Source organism: Sprattus sprattus (assembly GCF_963457725.1).
Source record: "Sprattus sprattus genome assembly, chromosome: 3".
Lineage (NCBI taxonomy): Eukaryota > Metazoa > Chordata > Actinopteri > Clupeiformes > Clupeidae > Sprattus > Sprattus sprattus.
This window is the reverse complement of record NC_137922.1, coordinates 40,225,107-40,242,606: the sequence shown is the minus strand read 5'-3', so window position 1 is coordinate 40,242,606 and position 17,500 is coordinate 40,225,107. Positions and strand designations below refer to the sequence as shown.

At 46.5% G+C, this 17,500-nt stretch overlaps 1 protein-coding gene across 1 annotated transcript in view; it reads left to right on the top strand.

Moving 5' to 3' along the window:
• Positions 1-17,500, top strand: part of tbkbp1 (TBK1 binding protein 1) — a 61,953-nt gene that overhangs the window by 20,901 nt on the left and 23,552 nt on the right. Inside the window, exons 4-7 of the mRNA XM_080833955.1 lie at positions 9,749-10,001; positions 12,437-12,562; positions 15,130-15,234; positions 16,637-16,784. Coding sequence (XP_080690081.1) covers positions 9,765-10,001; positions 12,437-12,562; positions 15,130-15,234; positions 16,637-16,784 — 616 coding nt within the window. The 5' untranslated portion in view covers positions 9,749-9,764. The remainder of the gene's footprint in view (positions 1-9,748; positions 10,002-12,436; positions 12,563-15,129; positions 15,235-16,636; positions 16,785-17,500) is intronic.

Here is a 17,500-nt window from a genome sequence, read left to right as displayed (position 1 = left end):
GTTTTGTGACGGCGCCTTTAGTTGAATGCCTTTTACAGTGGGCGAGGAATGAAAAGGAAATGGATATTGAATAGAGTGCATCCCATCACGCTGTGGGGCGTCACGCTGAGCAAACTTGATTGGATCCACCGGAGTTTAGCAGGGAAGTTTGGGCAGGCATCTCGGCAGAGGAGGGGAGGGGAGTGGAGTGGAGTGGAGTGGAGGGGAGGGGAGGTGAGCCTGCGGGTGGGGCTTCGTCACTCCTGTCCTGAGGCAGGGCTGGACTAGGGACATTTTTCAGGCCGGGCATTTTTAACCAAGAGCAGGCCACAACCAGGTATTGACGGGGAAAAATGTAAGCGCGCTGTGTGACAGCGTGGGTTTTTTCCACAACTGCTTTTGACATGCGTACCCCTTAAGCCTTTTTGTCACACCATGAGTACCCCTTCACTCATGCAGTGACTATGCTGCACACATTCGTTAATTTATCCACATACCCCCTGCAGTTTGCTTGCGCACCTCAGGTGGTATGTACCACTTACCCCTTGTTGGGAATCACTGCCTTAAACGATCAATGTGCACTAGGAGACACAAACATTTTAACACTATGAGAAGCATTATGAAAAGTTCTCCCAAAATACTGTTATCGTAGGCTTATCAAAAGTATGATCTATTGACCGTAGGTAACATTACTTTTTAGACATGTCATTCTTTCAACCTTGTTACTTAAATATAAGTAAAGGAATTATATTAAAAAATGTTAATTAACTTAATCTGATCCACTATGAGTGTTTCAAGTCAGCGTATTATTTTACCTCATCACAAAAGCAGCCTTTTCATCAGATCGCTCTCGGCTACCCTGTCAATGATGACATCTGTACAGTGGCGTAACATGGTTACGACGGGCCCCGGTGCACGCTATAGTTACTTTGGCGTTCCCTATTACGCTAAACAAAGATGTTTGTAATCTATATGATTGTGACAGGTGTGTACACAAAGAACGAAATCTTGTTTAACTCGTTAGAAATGGTCAGAAAGTAGCCTAGATAGCACTGTTTACGATAACCCTGATCTTAAAAATGACAGACGTCCCACATAACGTAATTAACTAATTTATTAAGAGGAACAGCAAACAATGTATTAACAATATTTACAAGAAGAAGTTTCAATAGGATATTTAAATTGTGTATACAAGCAACGCAGACACGATGAAACTAACTAAATTATTAAACACAGACACACACGTTCTGTTTTCCATCCTCCTGGCCATGGTGCGGTCACGGATGGCCCAACACCTCTCACACTCAAAGTCCTCTTGCTTTTTGAAAGTAGACAGGACAGTGACAAATGTATTAGAAACATGGATAGCGACGCGCTCCGACTCGCGGTAACGTAAACACAGGGTCAAAGTGTGCTAAAGCGTTCTTTAAACACGGATGACAAGCGACACACCTGCTTTACCCACATCTGAAAAACACATAATGAAACGGTTGCTCCACTGCGACTTGTTAAAGGGGGCATGGCAGCCCATCAAATACCCTTGTACTACTCACCTATTTGAATGGCATTCGACGAGCCTTGTTGCTAGCAGGAGGGTCGTCCGTAGCACTAGCAGACTCCACGGACTGGCGAACGTTTGTTGAAAAATCAAAATAATCTAATTTAGGTAGCTTTGCCACCTTCTCCTGCAGCTCTTTTCTCTCTTGCCTTTTCTTACTGCCACTTTTGTGTTTATAAGACATTTTCAACAGACTCGTGTAGCCTTCACAATAGGGTATAGCAGTCTTGCTCCTTTGCTATTGACAGTTAGCAGCCTTAATGTCACTCTGTTACCTTTCTCGCGAGACGAATATTTAAATGATCTGGTCCATTAGCAGTGTTAAACATGTTACCCAGAAATCCCCATTGCAAATCTGAAATTCTGAATGACAAAATACCAAAGAAAATAACTTATTCGTTTCATTGAATCGTTTTTATTTATTGTTTCTTCAGTATATGTAGGTTAATCATGTGCTGTTGTTCTAAATTGCTACTATTTTTTTTGCAAAAATAATACCCACCATGACGAAGATACGTACGGTATTATAGGAGTATAAATAGTTGTCGAGACACCAAATTCTTTAATTAAGGTAGTTAGCGCTGAAAACTTTAGATAAAATACTTGAAGGCCAGGACCCGCGGGCCTGTTTAACTTCCATTAACTTGAATTGACGTTAATGTGGCCTGCATTGAAGTTAACGTGGCCTGCTACGTTAGACGCGAGTTTGGCATGAATAAAAAATAAATAAAAGGCTTCAGGCCACCGGGCAAATGCCCGCCATGCCCTATGCCCAGTCCAGTGGTGTCCTGAGGCCCTTTCGGCCAGGGGTCATTGTCACACACACACACACACACACACACAGCTCTCAGCATCTCAGGATGGCAGCTAATGAGACGCCAGCAGGCCTGCCGGTGCTGCCGCAACCACCACCACCGCCACCACCGCCACCGCCCAACCCTGGCCACCATGAGCGCCGGCTGCCCAGTGAGAAAACAGGTGCAGCTTCAGGCAGAATGACTGGTAGAGAGAGAAAGGACATGGAGTGAGAGAAAGAATGAGAGAGAGTGAGAGAGAAAGGAAGGTAGAGGGAGAAACATGGCTTATTTATTTGACTACACAGCTCATTTGGTCAAGTTCCATGTTCAATCTATGTCTACTTGGGCAAGGCAAAAAAATACTGTTTTGTCATCCCAATGAAACCTCTTCAATTGAATTCAGCTCAATGGAGAGAAATACAGACATAGAATAGGTAGAGCAGACACAGACAGGTAGAAACAGACACAGTCGGTAGAATAGACACAAAAAGGTAGAATAACCACAGACAGGTAGAACAGACACAGACAGGTAGAATAGACACAGACAGGTAGAATAGACACAGACAGGTAGAATAGACACAGACAGGTAGAATAGACACAGACAGGTAGAACAGACACAGACAGGTAGAATAGACACAGACAGGTAGAATAGACACAGACAGGTAGAACAGACACAGACAGGTAGAATAGACACAGACAGGTAGAATAGACACAGACAGGTAGAATAGACACAGACATGTAGAATAGACACAGACAGGTAGAACAGACACAGACAGGTAGAGCAGACACAGACAGGTAGAACAGACACAGACAGGTAGAACAGACACAGACAGGTAGAACAGACACAGACAGGTAGAACAGACACAGACAGGTAGAATAGACACAGACAGGTAGAATAGACAAACAGACATGAAACAAATTCTCAGGTTTGATTTGAGTTTTAGAACACTTGATTATCAAACCAGTATAAAAAACCTTTATATTCCTGACCCCTAAAAAAGATAACGCATTTGAAGATTGATAGAGAGAAGTAGAGAGAGAGAGAGAGAGAAGACGAGTGAATATGCAATGATGGCAGTGAGCAGGGGCACAGTGTCCCTGAGCTCACCAGCTTGAATGTAATGAGTTGGCCTCCCTGGCGGATGGAATACAGATAACGCTCCCACCCCGCCCCGCCTCGACTCAGCCTGGCCAGCCCACCGCTCGCTGCGGCGTGGGGGGTATTTTAGGAACCCGCTCAGGATCAAATGTTAATGTGAGCTAAATAGATGTCTGGGTCTGCATCAGGGTTTTAAAAAGAGAGAGAGAGAGAAAGAGAGAGAGAGAGATGGAGAGAGAGATAGAGAGAGAGAGAGGCAGGTTATCAGAGTAGCTTCCGTAGAGGTGGATTTTTGTGGAACAGTGGGAAGCCGTCGGTTTTGTTTGATCATCCATTTGTCAACATGAAGGTCCTCATACTGACCCACACAGCCACTCTGTGGGCTACTGAGCAGATTGGTGGGTTCCAAACTGGACTCAAACACTCTCTTTCTCTCTCTCTCTCTCTCTCTCTCACTCTTTCTCCCCCTCTCTCTGACACACCCTCTCTCACAAACACACAAGTACCCAGGCAGGCACCCACCCACCAACACATCCAAACACAGGCAGGCTTGGATTGACACCCTCATACACACAGAGATTCTTACACATATGGCAACGCCTTATGACCTCTTAACACGCTTATCTCTCTTTCTCTTTCCCTCCCTCTCTCCTCTCTTCCCTTTGATCTGGCGCCATGGTGATCCACTAGAGGTCTGTTCTACAGCACTGATCTGAGATCTGAGAGCCTCTCCTCTTAGAGCCCACTGCCGCCTCCCGCTCTCACTTTGCTGTGGCTGCTTGCGCGTGATGACTGCTCATTACAGACTTCTCTCCTCTCTCTCTCGCCGCTGCCAATTACCCGCCCCAGTGATGACATAACAGATGAAGTCAGTGCATGTCTTTTATTTCACACGTATCGGCTCAGAGAGAGAGAGTGAGAGAGAGAAAGTGTGTGTGTGTGTGTGTGTGTGTGTGTGTGTGTGTGTGTGTGTGTGTGTGTGTGTGTGTGTGTGTGTGTGTGTGTGTGTGTGTGTGTGTATGTGTGTGTGTGTGTGTGTCTGTGGTTGAAGTGAAGGGAATGCGCACTTATTGAGTGGGTGGCAGCCGTGTGCAGCCAATAGAATCTCCAGTGGGCCGCTGCCACCGCTGTGCCACAGGGATGCATTGATCATATACACGAGCGTGCATGGATGGTAGGATGTTAGCCAATCACGTTCCATCGTGGCATGCACGGGTGCATCTGGGTATACGCCGGACGCAGCTGTGTTGCAAAAAGAGGCTGTGTTTATGCCGCATGCCTCACTAGACCACATCAAACATGTGTTTACATTTCCAATGGTTTGTTCACATCACATTTTACTCAACAAGGTCCGGTTCACAAATGTGAGTCAGATATGGCTGTGGATTGGATTGTAAAGCTTGGCAGTGTATCATTATGAGAAAGAGATGGACAGGTAAGAGTGGTTCAGAGAGGTTTAAAGCGGAAGATCAAATCAAATGAAACACATACAGAAAAGTAAGTGAAAAAAGGAATGCATATTGTTGTGCTTACTCATGAAGTCACAAGAACAAAGTGTGTGCTCGACTATTGTTGAAATAAGCAATATTTTACTTGCAGAGGCACTCCGTCTCACATTTGGCAGCCTTTTCCTGGAGTGAAGCAAGCTTTTGGCTTCATGATAGGGATTGTATGTAGATAAGTACAGCAGTTGTTACTTTGTAAGAATGTAGCTAATTACAGAGGAATCAGCCAGCAGTAATGTTCATTACAGAGGAATCAGCTTTACAGTAATGGTAATTGTTTACTTTCTGTCTCTCTTTGCACCTCTGCTGGAAAATCTACTCTCGCTGTGCAGGGCTAATGCAGGTCTGGTTTTGATAAGGGTCCTAAAAATGCATTAATGTGCCCTCCTGGGAATGTTTCATTGTGTATGCATACTGTATGTGTGTGTGTGTGAACAAGAGACAAAGAAAGCATATGAGTATGTTTGTATGACTGAGTGTGTGTGTGTGTGTGTGTGTGTGTGTGTGTGTGTGTGTGTGTGTGTGTGTGTGTGTGTGTGTGTGTGTGTGTGTGTGTGTGTGTACAGTCTCAGCCTCAGGTAAGGAATGACTTTCTGTGGTAAGTGTTCTAATGAAGCAGGGAGTGAGCAGTGGAGTTGCAAATTTGTGTGTGTTAGAGTGTGTGTCTGTGTGTGTGTGAAAGAGAAACAGTGTGTGTGTGTATGTGTGTGCTGGCATGAGTGTGTTTGTATGTATGTGTGTTAGAGTGAAAAAGCACAGCAGTCTGCAAATGAGGTGCTAGACCTGTGGGCCATTGTTCTTGTGTGTGAATATATTTGGTGTGTGTCAGTGTGTGTGTCAGTGTGTGTGTGTGTGTGTGTGTGTGTGTGTGTGTGTCAGTGTGTGTGTGTGTGTGTGTGTGTGTGTGTGTGTGTGTGTGTGTGTGTGTGTGCGTGCGTGCGTGCGTGCGTGTGTGTATGTGTGTGCGTGCTTGTGTGTCTGTGTGCGTGTGTAGGGAGAGGGGGAGAGAGAGAGGAGGGGAAGAGGGAGTGGACAGACCTGCTGAGTTAGCTTGCTGGGTAAATAATGTCCTGTCTGCTGTTCGACAATGACCTGAGAACAGTCTAGACTCAGGATTTGTGCCACTCTGTCTCAGCTCTTTCTGAGGGATGTATTGTCCATTTTTAGTGACATTTGCTGCTGATAATATACAGACGCCCTTGTATTTAGACCATCGATGCACCAAAACAATCTGAGTCCAGAGCCTTGTCAGCATGGAAAACAACAGAGAGAGAGAGAGGGAAAGAGAGAGGGAGAGAGAGGGGGTGGGACATAGGCACACATGAGACAGCATTGAAACCCATTTTGTTACTCATCCTGTTAACTCCATGATAATGGAAAGGATCTGATGCAGGATTGTCTGATTGCTGCCAGGCCAGGGCTTGGATCTGTGCCATGTCACCCCAGAGTTAGCCTCTGCCTCTGCCTCTGCCTCTGCCTCTGCCTCTGCCTCTGCCTCTGCCTCTGCCTCTGCCTCTGCCTCTGCCTCTGCCTCTGCCTCTGCCTCTGCCTCTGCCTCTGCCTCTGCCTCTGCCTCTGCCTCTGCCTCTGCCTCTGCGCTCTGTGCTTCTCCACTATAGCCACTTAGCTTTTCAGGAGCACTGTATGCTGCAGAGCCACAGCCTTTTATCTCAGCTATCTCTGGAGCCATCGGCGTCTATGACCAGATAAGCCTTAAGCTGAGAGCCCAGCCGAGGGGCAGACTCCGGGGCAGAATCAGAGGACTGGCTGGGGAGAGGATGTGGTACGTGTGCCTGTGTGCCCGTGTGCCCGTGTGCCCGTGCAGAGAGTACTGGAGGAGCCAGGGGTCTCGTGTAAACCCCTTTAAGTCCCAGGCAGCGCCCGCCAACCCAGCTAGCTCCACTGATATTACTGCTATCCTTATCAAAGCTGCAGTCAGTGCCTCTCTCTTTGGCTTCTCTGCGTGCCCACTTATGCCAACCCGTGCCAGTGGAAATGTATCTGTGTGTGGGTGGTTTGTTGGATATCACTGAAGGACAACGACACACACACACACACACACACAGAAGGAAAGAGAAAGTGAGTAGAAGCGTTTATAAATGGGCCAAGTGTTTGTGTGTGTGAGTGTATGCGTGTGTGTGTGTATGTTGTTTGGGGTATGTTTTAACGGCAACACACTCACACACACACATTATTAGAGGTTGAAAATAGCGTTGGGCAAAGGATGGCTGACTCATCTAGCTGTGCAGAGATCTCCTCACACCTCCACTCCCCATCAGATGGAGAACCTGATGGCGTGTATACGTACTTCACCGCAGCTTCCAACTTCACAGCTTAAAGGCATCACACTGCCTGGCTGTTGGAATGAGATGTAGATGGGAGAGCCCTGATTTATGCAAGCTTTTAGCAAGTGCAAAAGTGTTTGGAAAAATGTGCCTTGGCCCCATCGGTTGTTTTAGCGATCAGGTGAACCTGATGGTGTGGGTACGTACAGCCCCTCAGTGCCGCTTCCAGGTGGTAGCAGCTGATGCTGCACCCACTAACAGCTTAGCAGAGAACAGCTGGCGCCTGGCTAATGCATGCTTTTGGGAGGTGCATAAGCGTTATAAATATTCAGAACCATGAACCCCGTCTTGATTTAAGTTTAAGGGAGAGTAAGCGTCTGGTGCAGTGTACAGTGTTACGGCTGAATACCACAGTGCAGACATAACTGGTAGGTCTCTGTTACTTGTATGCATGCAGCACAGCCAGGGCCCAGTCTCTGGCGCGGGTGGCGTGGAGGCTAATCCAGTTAGCATCAAAGTCTGGACCAGATGCACCAGACCTGCGCCAGATCAGGGCCAGAACTGCAACCAGATGCATCATCACAGAACCAGATGTTATCTTAGTTGAGCTAAAATCATTTTGAAGCTAGGATGAGTTAAGATGCTAAGATGAGCACTTTTTGTACAGCGGTGGCGTTGTGGAAAAAGCAGTACAAGACAGAGCACTTAGGCTTGGGTGACAGTTGCTTTCAAAAAGTGTGAATTTAGCATTTAGCACTTGTAAGGCCGTATCACGCTCTTGTTCCAATCACAACTTTTCACAACTTTTCCATGAACAAAGTGTTAAAGCCTTGAGTTGACTCAGGTCCTTGTAATGGCCAAATTAACAGTTTTTGTATTATACATTAAATCTGAATGGTCTACATTACAACTTTCTTGAATAATGAGTTTCATTTTCATGACTCCCTCTTTTATGTGGCGTTTCCAAATTCACTTAGGCAGTATTTTTTTCTTGGTTGACCTGACCCTCTCTGTATGAGTCAAATGTTCTAATGCGACAAGGGCACAATTTTCCACTCGGAAAGAGAAAAGAGCGCTGTGTCTAACATGCAGCCGCCTGGAAGAGGCAGCTGCCTGTTGTTTGGACTGAAACATCCCTCTAGGATTACGCCTGCTTACGACGAGATCAATGGATCGGCCGCTTTTGTCTGAGCGCTGTTGTGACATCTGCGGGTGATTTGTTGGGCTGGGAGACGACAGCAGGCGGTGTGGCAAATGTGGGCTGGTGGTGTCAACTGGCTTGAGTCATCAGCTCGGCCAACTGACTGGCATCAGAGGGGGCAGAGAGGGGGCAGAGAGGGCATGACTCAGGAGAGAGAGAAAGAGAGAGAGAGAGAGAGAGAGAGAGAACTGGCATTCCCGGCATCTGACATGCCAAAACACACACACACACACAATACAAGACAACACACACATACACACAGCAGAACACAACACACAGACAGACAGACAGACAGACACACACACGCAAACACACACACACACATATCACAGCTGAGAAAAAGAGAGAAAGAGAGACAAAAAGACAGGCAGGTTGGCAGATAAAGAAAGAGGGAAGACCATGAGAGAGAGAGAAAGAGAGAGGGGAGACCATGAGAGAGAGAGATGAAGTGATGGCCCTTTTTAACACATTCAAATGGCCATTCTAACAGTGTTTACAAAGTGCAGCTTCTATCGAGCAACAGAACGAACAGAACACCACACTTTTAACACTCTTTCCCTCCCTCTCTCTCTCTCTCTTTCTCTCTCTCTCTCTCTGCCCTTTGTCTCACTGAATATTTTACACTTTCCTTCCCACGGTCCCCACAGGGTCTCTCCAGCTTCTCATGGCAACACCAGGCAGGCCTTAGAGGAGGCCTTTCATGGGAGGGAGGCAAAAACAGAATTTAACTATCGTGGAGAGACATTTTGTAACAGTTTGCCGCGACTCAGCAGCACCGGGTATAACGTGGAGCGGACACTGACGGGCAAATTGGACAAGCATCAAAACAATTATTTGTGGAAGGGCTGCACAAGGACTTGCGGTTAAGAAAAAAGAAGAGATAGAAGAAAAAGAGACAAAAAAAACGTAACTCGTGACCATATCGGTGGCCTTTGGAAAATGCTTACGGCGTGTCAAATATAAACGTAGCAGAGTCTAAAAAGATGCTGAACTTACATAATAGATTCCCTTTCTCTCTCTCTGTCTCTCTCTCTCTTTCCCTCACTTTCCCTCCCTTTCTATCTGCCTGCCAACTCCTTGTCCATGGCATTCTCTTTTCCTAACTCTGTGTTTCGCTTCCAACTAGCTCAACATCAATCGTTGCCCATCCCTAATCTCACTCTCCCTCTTTCGCTCCACTTGTTTCCCCCCCTCTTTATCCTTGCCAACTCTTTCTTTATCACTCGATCCTTCTTATCTCTCTACCCTGGAATCTCTGTATCAATCTCTCCGTTCCTAATACCTCTCTCTCTCTCTCTTTCTCTCTTTCTCTCCCTGTCTGTAGGTTGAGGCTCTGTGAGATGGAGTCTCTGTTTGGAGGGGAGCTGGGGCTCCTGGGTGGCGGCGAGGGCGGTGGCCTGAAGGAGGACAGCGGCTGCGGCAGTGTGGGCTGGAGGGGCTCCCCCTCCCCCGAGGACATGTACTCGGCCTCCCACTTCGCCCTCATCAGCGCCTACCAGGAAATCAAGAGCCGCCTGGCAGGCCTGGAGCGTGAGAACGGCAGCATCAAGCGCAAGCTCAAGATGTACGAGATAAAGGTACGGAGACGATGGCGGCCACCAGAGCGCGATGGCTGGCACAGGATATTACCGTGTGTGAGACGGTTTGAGGGCAATGATGGACGACGGTCAAAGAATTCCTTGTTTATTTGGAGGAGTGACTTGTTGTTAATTAAAAAGGGGTGGCTTGCACCGGGTTTAAACAATTCAGATGGTCATGGAGCCATATTGGGCCCTGATCAAACAGCATTTTTGTTGTTTACATGTCGATTCGCTCATTAGGGTAATCAGACAGACTGAATATGGTGATCAATGTATTTTATTCTCAGGTGTGTGTTTGGCAGAATGTTCCAATTCAGAATGTAAATGGAATGCCAGATAAAATCTTATTAGTCACAGTCAGATGAAAAAAAAAACCTGCACTCCAGTGCCTTGAGGTTCTATTTGTTTGCCTGAAAACTGCACACGAGAGACCAATTTCAGTGTTCCTACAACACGAGGCCAAGACACAATTCCCATAGTTCCTGAATTCTATTGAAATGAGAGAAATTGCCTGGCGCTACAAGACTATAGCTCAGTTCAACTGTCAATCGCAAGACAGCAAAGAATACTATGACTGTGCAAGGCTAGATTCTCACTGATTTCATTGCTGATTTCGCCCCTCTGTGAGCTACCACACATGTAGACAGGTCATGGTCTAGTCACATTATGAGTGAGGCTTCCTCTGGACCGTTCCACAGTTCAATGGAAAGTAAAATAATGACTTCTGTGCCTTAGCGTCATCCCTAATGCACCTACAGTATGCACCTACAGTGATTCCCCCATTACTCCTGGTCAACCTGTTAGCTGGTAGCCATGCTATGCTAATCCCGGAGAGGTCTTTGCAGCTGGTGGAGACAGTGAGGTGAAATGTCTTTTGGGAATGAAAACAGATGGGCCTAGCTGGCAGTGAAGGTCAAAAGGCTGTTCTGAAACTATCCCTAGGGAAGATGTGCAGGTTAGCTCTGCAGGTTACCGACGCACGTCATCACAGGCCAGATCAGGCTCTGCTTGGGCCGCTTTTCTGCATCAACATTTGTTTTCCTCCCCTGAGGCAGAGGGCGCATTATGCTTGCTAACCGCTCCTGTCCACCTACCACCCCCCTCTACACACACACACACACACACACACACACACACACACACACACACGCACACACACACACACACACACACACACACACACATACACTTCACCCCCCATTAGTTGAACATCTGTTAGCTGGGGAGGCAGAAGCAGCTGTTAGCCTCTGGGGGTTCTCCTCTACACAGCTGAGCAGCCAGCACAAACCCCACAGGTCAGAGAGGGAGGAGGGCGGGAAGGGATGGAGGGAGAAAAGTGCATAGCTGCAGAGCACACACAGACCTTCACATGACATACACTAACAGCCTAAACACCCTCTGCTTAGCCACAATATCGCATCTTTTGCTATAAGAGCACAACATGGCTTAAAACCCTTCAACGCTGACATTAGCCTAGCGCTAACTCAGAGTGCTTACTCAACGTGGGCGTCAGCAACACAAATAGGCACGGAGGAATATCCACCAAGAAGCAGACGGTGTGCTGACTCCTAGATTTTGCGTGTGTAATTAGCTCCACTGTGAGTGTGAGAACCGGTGAAGACGTGGAATAGGATAGGGGCGGATGATGGTGTACTGGTTGCTGGGGAGCAGTCTGAAGATTTAAACACCGGGTACGGCTAAAACTGGCTGGGGCGGCCTCTGGAGGAGGGGTAGGGGGAGGTGGTGTTTTCCCAAATGGTAAAGCATTGTTTAGTCCCTGGCTCTGGCGCCGTGTGAAGGAGAGGCTAAATGCACACAACTGGCAACACATTCTGTCTGAGCCCAGAGTCCTCTGTAGACATTGAAACACCCCCTTTGTTTTGTGTACCAGGGCGAAGGCGTATGTTCCCATTACAATGATCCTGCAAATAGTTAATGCTAGTTTAAATAGTATCTCTAGAAAATGTAGGGCCTCTTTTGTAACAAAATGCTGTATTTGGAAATGCAATGGTTCCTGTATACCACTGATTATATTTACTCTGACTGAATGTGGACTGAATCAGTGAAGAATAATGAAAAGAAAATACTACAGAAAGGTAATAGTGTTCTCTTCTGCATCAGAGAAACTTTTTCTGGCTTTGCCCAGCTACCAGGATGAGAGTAATAAACATTATATCAATGCAGAATGGAATTGTGTGTGTTTGTGTGCCTGTGTGTGTATGTGTGTGTGTATGTGTATGTGTATGTGTATGTGTATGTGTATGTGTATGTGTATGTGTATGTGTATGTGTATGTGTATGTGTATGTGTATGTGTATGTGTATGTGTATGTGTATGTGTATGTGTATGTGTATGTGTATGTGTGTGCATTTATCTGAGTGAGTGTGTTTTAAGGAGAGAATGTTTTTTAATGAATGTGTTTTGCCTCTTTAGTTCCCTATGATCAGTGAGTTCGGGGAGGACCGCAACTCCTACTGCTCCTTCGAGCCCAAGGAGACCGCCCTGCTGCAGTCAGAGAATGGCAACCTGCAGCAGAGAGTCAACATGCTCACACACGAGGTGAGAGAAAAAACACACACACACACACACACACACACACACACACACACACACATACACACGCACACACACACACACACACACACTCACACTCACACTCACACTCACACACACACACACACACACACACAGCAACAACAGCCACCACACACACTCACACTCACACTCACACACACACACACACACACACACACACACACACACACACTCACACACATGCTCTCTCATAGAGACAGTCAGCATACAGGTACACACATGTTTGTGCACTCTATCCGGTCATGCCAACATGAGGACACATGACAACATATATCCACACACACACACACATACCAATGCTTAAGCACTCACCTCAAAAACAGTATAGAATACTAAACACCCAAATGTCCATAGGGTGTCCAAAGCCAGTGCGCACACTCAATAGAGACTATTGAGAGACACAAGGAAGTGTACTCAAGGGCCGGGAGAAAAAAAAAAAAAAAAAGACCAGCTTTTCTTAGAGAACAGTCATATGCATATTTAGTCTGAGCTCTCAGCCAAGTACATGAACCCTAATCCCCCCCAAAAGACATCAGGGGCTTCATTGCTCCACTTTATTGGTTAGCACCAGGGAGACAGGCTTGGTTGTGTAAGAGCTTTATGGTAGTAACAAGCTCCCCGGCGCCACCAGCCATCGTCACGGCGATGTGAGTGCGCGTGAGGGGGAAAAATCTCATTAATTACTGATGATCTCTCTCTGTTACCATAGCCACGCCGAGCCTTCCTCTGCTCCGTCCTCCGATCGCTCGTTACTCTCTTGGTCGTCTGTCTGTATCGTGCGCGGTCTGTCTTCCTCCTTATGCGTTTGATAACTTTATCTGTCTCTCTCTTTCTCACTCTTACTCTCACTCTCTCTTTCTCTCTTTCTCTCTGTTTCTCTGTTCCTATGTCATCCCTTCTCTCTTCCTCCCACTTTCACTCTCTCTCTCTCTCTCTCTCTCCCTCACTCACTCCCACACCTCATAAGCTGATGTTAGCGTGTTGCTCTTTGTCTCCAAGTCAATCTTTCACCCTCTATGTATCTATCTCTCTTTCTCTCTCTCTTCCTTTCTTCAGCTCCTCGTCCTTGATTTCTATCTCTCATCCTTTGTTCTCCGCCTGTTTTCAGGCTTGCGTGCCCAGGGCCATCCATTAGCGTGTTGCACCGCACATCCAGCGGGGGCCGACCACAAAAACATAATTATCTACCGAGGTTGGTGATTGGGGGGGGTGGGGGGGGGCAGGATAGAAGGGAGGGTGTGTGTGTGGGGGGAGAAGAAGTGCAAGCTGGGATAATTGCAGCGGATGTGTCTGAATTAAAACGCATTGAAGTGTGCGTTGAGGAGGTAGATTGGGTGGGAGGGAGGTTGTGGGTGCGAAAGTGTATGTGTGTGTGGGGGGTGTGTGTGTGTATGTGTCTGTGTTTGTGTGTGTGTGTGTGTGTGTGTGTGTGTGTGTGTGTGTGTGTGTGTGTGTGCGGGGGTAGTGCATTAATACTTTGGTCTCAGGCTTCAATACCCCGGTGTGTTTGAAACATTCATGAAACGTTTGATTAAACCCTCCGTCGGCGGCTGAGGTGGAAAGACCTGAACGAGTCGGCGGTGCTTCCTCTTTTTTTCTTATTTTTTTCTAGCACGTTCTAAAAATGGCATAACCTCCGTGTTCCTCTCCTCTTGCACGATGAGCACTGATGTATAAAAACACAGGCAGGAGAATGAGCGAACAGGGCAGGCAGGAGTGCGAACCTCAGATGAAGTGAACGAGGGGAGGCAGTTCCACTATGATTTTTACTCCCATCTGAGGACAAGAGACTGAGAGAAGAGGGCTGGAGACACAATCAGTCTGGAGTCTGCAAATCACGCAAGGTGCTTTAAAAATAAATAAATATGGGGTTGGCACTGTGGCGCAAACACATTCGGGGTTGATGTCCATGGAGGACACAGGTTCGAATCCGGCCTGATGTTATTTCTCCTGTCCACCCCCCACCTCTTCTCCCTCTCATTTCCTGTCCAACTCCTCTATAAAACTATCGATTAAAGGCAAAAAATCCCCAAAAAATTAAAGATTTATTGCTTGGGGAGTGCTTCCAGCTGGTGCTGCAAGGATTACAATGGCACAAATGTGCTTTGATAAAATACATCTCTTGGTTATTGGCTCGATGAATTTAACACACGGCCTACATTTTTTTATGTAGTCTTAATCTTCCATCCCTCTCAAGGGGGCATGAAAGCGTTTCTTACCCCATGAATTCCCTCACATCCAAGAATTTAGGGTGTTATTTTCAGTTCATGGTGGACTTGTTTAAGTCTTTGGTGGGAAGTTATGAGAAGTAGTTACAGAATATAAAAACTATTACCAAACTGTGAGGGGGTTTATGAAAGAGGCGCTTGTGATAATTAAAAACTCTAGAAGCCTAATTTTCAGCTGATGATATATACTTTTTTAACGACTATATGAAGGTCAGTTCTCGGTCACACTTACCTCTGAAGGACTGTGATGTGACCATCTGTTAAGGAATACTAAAAAGGTATTTATTGCTCTCTTTGCTGTAGCTCCAGAAGAGTAAGGAGCGTGAGGAGCAGCTGGAGGATGTCATCCAGGCGTACGAGAAGATCCACATGGAGAAGACCAACCTCCAGAGGGACCTGGACACGATGGTAAGACACAATACACTCATCATACTCTTATATGTACATTTACTGTATATATTGACTGGCCGAGACTTATTTATTTTAGATTTATTTATTGTAAGACTGTACTTATGTACAGTACATAGTTATAATATAGGCTGTTCACCCCACCAAATCACTCAGAGACCCAGCGCAGATATCTAGTGCCAGCTGCTCAGTGTTTAATTTATCTTATTTATTTTTATTTTTATTTATATATTTTATTCCTATTACCTTGTAACCCACTCTTACCTGTTTCTCTCCTTGCTGCTATTAAACCTGAATTTCCATTCGGGGATTAATGAAGGTTTATCTTATCTCATGTTATCGTATCTTATCTTATTCCCATACAACATTCGATTATGGTAGATATGCGTGGAGAAGGTTGTGTGTGGGACTCCGGCTTGCTGTTAAATATTCTTTTGGCAAAATTGGGTTAATTCTAGGTTTTAAGACTTAGTTTGAGGTAACTTCTATCTGTTCAAAATGTCCACAAAAGCCCACAAAAGATGCGCATTTCCACATTAACACTCTAAGGTCCAAGGCCTTTTAGACTTTTCTAAGTTGTCTGACATGCCTTGATGTTTTTGTACATTTGTGCACAAATGGAATATATGATTCTATTCTAGAAGACCTCAGCAATAATATTAGAAAAGGGTTCAATGTTTCCGTGGTTGTTCTTTTTATGTCTCTAAGACGAAAACTCAAAAATAAAAATATCCCGGACGAGGGATATAGACCTTTTAGTGTTAAGATGCTAAATCTCAGAAAGGGTTGGTAAGTTTCAGTAAAAGTACAAAGGTGACAAGAGAAAGAGTTGAAGATGCATAAGAGCAGAGTGTGAGGGAGAGGGTTCACTGCAATAAACCCACCACAGATGTCAGGCAGAAACACAGTGACTCATGTGTTGGTGTTTTCATAACTTGATAACTTAATAATTGAGAATATAATTCATAATGTTGTGTACAGAACACTTACAATAAGTTATGTAAGCCTCCCTTTCTTTCTTTCTCTCGCTCCATCTCTCTTTCTTCTTCTGGTGTGTCAGTGTGGGCTGGCTAATAAGCGTCACGATGCAACATGTGGTATCTCACAGATAATGCATTGCTGAAATTAAAAATCGGTCTGGAGTTTGGTTAGCTGATAAGCATGATGAAATGTTTCTGCCAGGAGACAGAGACAATAAACCTAAAATTAACTTTTCTCTCCTTCCCAACTTCTCTCTGCTTGTTTCTCCGTCTCTCTCCCCGTCTCTCTCTCTCCTTTTCACCTTCTCACTCTCACTCTCTCTCTCTCACTCTCGATCTTCGTGTCTCTCCTCGTCTGTCTCTCTTTTTTCCTCTCCATCTCTCTCTCCTTCCCTGGTTCTCTCTCTGTGCGTGCGTGACAGACGTCTCTGGTGGAGAAGCACGTGGAGCGGATCCACAGCCTGGAGGTGGCCCTGCGCCAGCGTGAGAACTCCCTGCACAAGATCAACTCCCAGCTGCACAGTAAGGACATGCAGTACCTGCAGCTTCACGCCAACCCGGACACACACAGTGAGTCAAGCCGCTCCTCTCCTCTCTGCTCCGCTCGGGCTTCTCCCAGTGTCCTGCCAGTGCCAGCCACCTCCCCACCACCACCCTTGCTGCCCTCTCTCCTCCACAGCCACTGCCTGAACCCCCATCAGGAGAAGACCTGTGGGGAACCCCTGTCATACCCCACGACCTCTGTCTGCACCCCAACCACCTCACATCCAGCACTCTTTCTATAGTCTGGTGCCCTGCCCCTTCACACCTGCCACTCCGCTGCACCCACCCCCACCCCCACCCTGCATACAGTCACCAGGGAGGGCAGAAGAGAGAGGAATGCAAGATCACGTACAGCAGAGTGGGATGGCGGAGGAGAGGCGTAAGAGTCAAAATGGGGGGATGGGATGCTGAAGAGAATGGTGACGGATCTAGGTATGGGCGACACGGGCAGTCGCCAAGGGCGCCATAACAGCCAGAAGAGAGGGAGAGTTGAAGAAGAAGTTGAACATACTCCTACCTTCTTTCCATCCAGCCCTCTTTCTTTCCACTGTCTGTCATTGTGTGTGCTGCTTTAGTTGATCCTGTCACATTTCTTTTTTTTCTTTTTTTTTTACATGAAGGTTCTCTTCTCTCTCCCTCTCAGGTCAAGTTTATCGTCCCTGTGGGGAAATTGCATTTGCCAGAGGCAATATAACAACAAGCCACCTCACACAACAGCAGATAAACAGTAAACACGAGTGCAT